The sequence below is a fragment of the Triticum dicoccoides genome, chromosome 3B (genome assembly GCF_002162155.2).
Source record: "Triticum dicoccoides isolate Atlit2015 ecotype Zavitan chromosome 3B, WEW_v2.0, whole genome shotgun sequence".
Lineage (NCBI taxonomy): Eukaryota > Viridiplantae > Streptophyta > Magnoliopsida > Poales > Poaceae > Triticum > Triticum dicoccoides.
Genome location: NC_041385.1, coordinates 553,888,660 through 553,895,229, shown reverse-complemented (window position 1 = coordinate 553,895,229; position 6,570 = coordinate 553,888,660). Strand labels below are relative to the sequence as shown.

The 6,570-nt window shown below is 51.2% G+C and overlaps 1 protein-coding gene across 2 annotated transcripts; it reads left to right on the top strand.

The window, feature by feature from the left end:
- The first annotated feature begins 4,037 nt into the window (after positions 1-4,037).
- LOC119277037 (interactor of constitutive active ROPs 1-like) lies at positions 4,038-6,068 on the top strand. 2 transcript variants are annotated; one of them, XM_037558243.1, is made up of 3 exons: positions 4,038-4,433; positions 4,522-4,678; positions 4,762-6,068. In XM_037558243.1, the coding sequence occupies exons 1-3, from the start codon at positions 4,420-4,422 to the stop codon at positions 5,740-5,742; spliced, it is 1,152 nt and encodes a 383-aa protein (XP_037414140.1). In that variant the 5' UTR covers positions 4,038-4,419; the 3' UTR covers positions 5,743-6,068. The 2 variants fall into 2 exon arrangements, with proteins under 2 accessions (XP_037414140.1, XP_037414139.1); XM_037558242.1 differs by having other exon boundaries at positions 4,046-4,433; positions 4,759-6,068.
- The last annotated feature ends 502 nt before the right edge of the window (positions 6,069-6,570 follow it).

The following is a 6,570-nucleotide window of genomic DNA, read 5'->3' as shown; positions in this document are numbered from 1 at the left end:
TGAGTATATTGTGTACGTGTATATTTGTGTATAGGGCCCACCTCCTGTTTCTTCTGTATAGTTGAGGTTGTGGCCCACCTCTGTACTTATATATACGTGCTTGGTGCACCGATCAATACATCGCGATTGCACAACCTATTCTCGTATTCCACACTTATAAACACACACTCATACTCTACATTTATGAGCATTTTCAACAGGCTGAGCCGATACATCATCTTGAGATTGACGAAGTCACTACAAACGTCTCGTAATTGACGGAAACGTCTTTTGCCACTAAACACGCATCACCAGAAATCCTAAAATAAATTTAGGAATAATGCGAGCACCAGGACTTAAATCCTGATGGGCTGAGATATCATCTTTCTCCTAACCATCCAAGCATAGATTGGTTTACATAATCTTGACGTTCGATTTTTGAGGAACCCAGGGCGACCCCCTCCATCGAGAGCACCTTTTTCGCTATGTCCAGGTTTTTTTTGTCACTATGTACATGTTATTGATCCAAAACAATGTTTATAGGTCCTTCAAGAACAATTTTATCCCTATGTACAGGTCAATGTAAGTGGGCAAAAAAAGAAGGCCCAGCTTACGCGCACAAAGACCCAAATATTAAAAGATAGCAATTTGCACGCAGACTAGAAAATTGAAAACAGAAAGATTGCGATCTTTTTTAAATATAAAATCATGTAGATATGTATTCGAAAAATCATATATATTTCATGGCAACTAAAACAACCATGTAATTTGCCATGTTTAGGAAATAGCCACAAACTAGCATATATTTTTGAAAATTCAAGTGTACTATACCTAACGCACACAAAAATGACATGATTGTACAAAAGTTAAATTGCAACAAGTTCACTTTGCAATGGATGTTGAAAAACACTTCATGACAATTAAGTGTGAACAATTAGCCACGATACGGGACTTAAAGACTAGTGACTTTTAACATTTGAAACATGGCAAAAAAATGGCACTGGTGATGGTATCCGGACTAAGGTACCACGGTGGGTTATTTGCCGTGACAACAAGAATGTAGGTAAGTGAACACAAGCACCTAGCAAAAATAGTTGCAACAAACGCTCACAAAAACATGATGCGGCACTGTTTCTTGCATCAAGATCAGTGCAGCTCATCCGAATAGGCGTTTGCGTCGGGATCCTGGAAATCTGACGTCGGATTTTTGCTGGTTTCGTAATCTCAGGGGGGCTTCTTGGCGTTAGCACGCACGACCGACATGTATGGGCCACCTTCGCTTAACGAGTCTGACTGATCAGGTAAAGCATGCACCGAAGAAGAAGACCACTAGGCATCGGTAAGCATAATTTCGTCTCTTTGTGAAGTGCAATCAACGCAACATCCAAAAATTTAACCCGCAACGATGTCACGTGTGGGTGCGTGCGTTGCGAGGTGTTTTTCATGGGCGTACGCTAGTGTCTGTCACTCTAGCAAGCAGTGCGCGCAGCCTTCCACGCGACGTCTGTGCCGCTCATTGGGCCATCCGCGGTGAAAGTCCATGCGTCCTTCCTCGCTGACGGTTTTACAAAGTAAACTAAACTACTCCCTCCTTCCATCTATTTAAGGCCTAATGTGTTTTTAAGACCGTCTTTGACTATTGACAAGATTAATAGTACATGACATGCACAATGTGAAAGTTATATCATTGAAAGCTCCTTTCACACACGAATTTAACGGTGTGCTTCGTGTAAGTTGCATGTCATATATTATTGCTCTAATATTTGGTCAAAGTTAGCCTCGAAAAACGCATTAGGCCCTATATAGATGGAAGGAGGGAGTAGATTTTGTTTCCTCGGGAAGAAAGAGGATATACATACAGAAAGAAAAGTCTAGACCACTAGTGACAAGAAAGGAACCAACCCACACACACAGACACGAGACATGTGCACTACTAGGACCCAAGCATTTGTTGGGCACGTTCGTTGATCTCCTCCTTACTCTTCCTCCCTCTTCTCCTTTGTCCTCTCCTGCCGCTATCCCATCTCCCACGGCCTACAGGCAGCATCTTGCTCGTCTCAGAAAGCTTCCAAAGTTGCAACTTCCAAGGCGAGGGAGGGAGCCCTACGCTTCGTGACCCGTTGCATCACACTTACGGCTCAGGTGTACACTATGCTCTTGGACGTTGCACCTGTCCCGATCGACCGTTCGTTCGTGCGCAGTGCGTATCCACTATTTTCCTCTGTGATCTCATCTCATTACTCGTGTCGCCCGTATGTATAGTACCATGCTGGATGGAGCAGGTGTATGTGTCACAATCACCCCTTGGACGCATGCAGGCGAGCAGGTGATCATGTCTCGGAAACTGCAAGATATGGGTCGATATTGACTTCACCCTACTAGATTATGCTTCTGTCCATCTGGTCTTGTTAAAACTACTTCCAGAATGCGGTCATATCTTGCGAGAGATTAGAAAATATGTCGATCATGTAGGTGTATGACTCTACTATGTGTCACGATCGATTGCTTTGCTATATGCGTGGTACTTCTCGGCCCGTCGTGTGGGGGCAAAAATAATCTTTTTGTCTCAAAAATCATGCTTTGCACGGGAACACTTGTGACTTGAGGGAAAGGTGATGCTAACTCGACAGCAGTACCACTCGGTGCGAGCGCTTAGGTGAGCGATACACATCCCACGCTAACTAGTTCTAGTTGGGCTACAGGTGATTATTAGGCACAACGTCTTTGTTGCACGAACTGACAATGACCATGACATGGGTTTTCTGCTGCAAGAGCTACTCGACCCGTGCACCTGATCTCCGACGATCTTGTGTGTGCTTTACATTTTTTGACTTGCAGATCCAGCTGCCCGCGCAGCCTGCTTAAAAACGAGCTACTACTATGTGCCATGGTACTAGATTGCTCAGGGCGATTGCCTTCCATGCCTACATTGATTTCCCACCCATCTGCCGTGCTTGAGCGTTTTCCCTTCCAAAGACCCAACACTTGTCTCCATTAGTTGCTGTCATGTCCTGCTACTACCGTATTCCGATACTCTATACTTGGTACTACTACCTCCTCTATATCCTGCCGGTTTGCCTAGCTTCAAATGTGTAGTAGAGGTACACTGCAATGCAAATTCAGTACTACTATACTAGCAAATAGTAGCAAGATATTTTTCAAAAGGAAATGGATCAAAAGGCTAGTACTACTAAGGTTACCTCGCAGGTAAACATCGGCAGAGTAGGAAACATTCTTCAGAACCACATACTCTAATCTGAATCTGGTTGCTTCAAAAGGTTAGGAGTACGAACTGCTCGCTGCAAAAGCGAGTAAAGTAGGCGTGGCTGGACCCTGAAGCATGTGCAGCTTAATGTTACACAGATGGTGCAAACTAAGTCAATGCCCATGGAATGCCGCCTGATTGCTTCAAAACTCTCTCTCTCTTTTTTTTTGCCTCGAAAAAAGCGGCGTGAGCATCACCCTGTCCGATATTACTCGCTCGCTCGCTCGCTCGTCCGTCCGGAATCCGTCACGTCAAAATCCCGAAGCGCTGGTACGAGAGCTCTATTTGCTCACCAGATGCGTGTCCGTGATGCGCGGTGCTATTTCTCCGTCGGCAGTTTTTCCCAAGCAGCCAAACAGTCACGGAGGAAGCCACCTCTGTGCCACCGTACCACAAGCAAGGAGCAGCAAGCAGTGAGTGATCACCGACGGTCAGATCGTCGGACGAGCGGTGGCCTCCTCTTTTTCGTGCAAGTTGCCACACGGTGGGGGCACGGCCGCGGCTCACCCTCACCAAGCTGGTCCTTTCGCCCTCAGCTCGGCGCCATGGCACGTCTTTGAACACAGGACAGCGTAGATGCCCCACGTACACGCACATGCATTCATCCCTACCACGACGAACGAACGCGCGCCCTGCCACATGAACCCAAACCCAGCACAGCAGAGGCCTCCTTTTGTTCTGATTTGTTTTGTTTTTACCCGGTTCTAGTAACGTTCTAATCCATCCGCGCGCGCCCGCATTAACGCTGGGCCGAGGGTGTGCCACCAACCAGTCGAGGTCGGGGCCTGCGCTGCGTGCGTCGCCTGGCACCGGCGCTCGCGCTCGGGTCGGCCGCGTCCCGTTGCTCCAGCGATTTCGATTTCTCCCGTTCAAATTTGAATCGCCACCGCACCGCACCGGCCCGGTCGCCTTTACGGAACCCGGCGCCCCTCTCCTCCATTTATTAATCCCGTTTCCACGAGAGAGCAGAGAGAGTGGAGCGGTGGACTGACCCGGGGGACGAGGCTCGACTCCTTTTCTCTTTCTCGCGCCGCTGTGCCGCCTGCTTCTTGCCTGCCCGCCTTTCCACCACCCCCGTCCCTCTCCTTCGTGCTCCTCTCCTCTCATCCTAGGACGACGCGCTGCAGACGCCGAGGCTAGCAGCCAGAGGCCGGGCGGGGCAACGGGCGCCGGCCATGCCGAGATCCAGGTGCGTGCGGTGCCCACTTCCTTTCAATGTCCGGTGTCGGTTTCGTTCCTTGCTAAGCCATGCCGTTGGTGCGCATTTAATCTCCCAGGGGGTCCGAGCTGCCGCAGCGGGCGTCGCCGCGCGCGCCGCTGCACCTCAAGACCACGGCCTCCTCCGAGGCCAATGGCGCGCACCACCGCCTCGTTGTCGACCGGAGCAGCCCCAAGATCGCCGACCGCCACTCGCCGCGCAGCCCGCTGCCCGAGGTACGCTGCTGTTTCTCAGTTATTTACGCTCTCCTCTGGTTATGCTCGCCATTTGATCTGACGGCGGCGCCCATTTGCAGAAGAAGCGCGCGGGGACTCGGGTGGCCGAGCTGGAGACGAAACTGGGGAAGGTGCAGGACGAGCTCAAGAAGCTGCGGGAGCAGCTCGTGTCCGCGGAGGCCGCCAAGAAGGACGCGCAGGTCGCGCTCGAGGAAGCCAAGAAGCACGTCGGCACCAAGGGGAGCCCCAAGCCGGCGGCGTCTCCTCCCTCCCCCGCTCTTCTAGCGGTCGAAGACGAGAAGAAAACTGAGGAGGTGAAGGTTGTTGAAGAACCGGCGGCCGAGGAGGAGCAGGAGAGCAGCATAAACTCCCCGGCGACCGATGTGTTTGAGGTCGTTCGGACCGAGTCGGGCGACAAGGAGAACCAGAGCGCGCTCGTCGCCGATGAGAGCGAAGAGGTGAGTTGTGGAGACAAGGCGGCACTGGCCGAGGAGGATGTGGAAGTGGAGGAGACCAAGACCATGATTGAGGAGGATGGCAAGGACTCCGCGGCCATTGGCGGCGGCGAAAAGGAGAGCCCGGAGCTCGTGGAGCTCAAGGCTCAGCTGATGGCCAAGGAGATGGAAGTCGCCGTCCTCACGTCCGACAATGCCGAGCTCAAGAAGCAGGCCGACGAGGCCGCGGCGGCGGTCAAGAGGGCTGACGAGGAGGCTGTGGCCAAGGCTTTCCTTATCGAGCAGGAGCTGAAGGAGAACGCGGCGCGGGAGGCCCGGGTGGGCGAGCAGCTGAGGGCGTCCGAGGCCGCGCGCGAGGCGCTGGACGCCGAGATGCGGCGCCTGCGCGTGCAGACCGAGCAGTGGCGCAAGGCGGCCGAGGCGGCCGCCGCGGTGATCGGCGGGGACGCCCATCTCGTCGGTCACCACGGCCTTGCCGGCAATGCCAACGGGTGGGGGTCCCCGGCCACGATGCCGGACGACGGCGAGGACGAGGGGTTCGGCAGCAAGCGGAAGGGCGCCGGCATCCGGATGCTCGGCGACCTGTGGAAGAAGAAGGGCAACAAGTGAAGTGAAGGCGACAACCAGAGTGGCATATCTGTATATGCCCAACGCTCGTCTCTCTTGGATGGATCACAGATTCGCAGTTCGCGACGGCGAGCTAGCTCAGCTCAGCTCAGCTCGCGCTCTAGCTCATGCTTCCATCAATGCACTGATGTTTACCGCATTTTGGTTCGTATTTCGCTTATGCTTGTATGATGATGATGATATGATGTTCGTGAGATTAAACTCTGTTTGGTGCTGCCGTCGTGAACTGTATTGAACCGTATGATGATGATCGATGGCTGCATGCTGCATTGCTGCTGCTGCCCATTGTAAGATACAGTTCGGCGTTATCTTGGGTTCTGTTGAAGCTTTACTAGACCGTTGGCTGTTCTAGGGAATAATTTTGGTAATTTTTTCGTCATGATTTGATGCGTGGAACACGAACTGAAATTTCCTGCTGAGCTATTGTAATGCGAACGAGATTTTTGCAAACAGAAAATTTGAAACAACGGCAAAAGATTCTTGCAAATATTCTGAAGAATCTGTTATGATTTTCCCAGTAGCCGTACAAATTCTCAATCAGCAGCAGCTCGAACATGATAAGATGCTGAATACTTCACGATTGTTGATGATTACGGCGTCTGCTTACTTCACGGTTGTTGATGATGGTTTTGGATTTCTGGATTCAGTTGATGATGAGAGGATTTTTGGATTCAGTTGTTGATGATGGCTTTGGATTTTTGGATTCAGTTGATGATGAGAGGATTTTTGGGAGATGCGGCCAAAGATTTGAGCAGCACTCCCAGCCCAGGTAATAATTTTGAAATGGCCCGGCGTCAAAGGTCTCCTCCT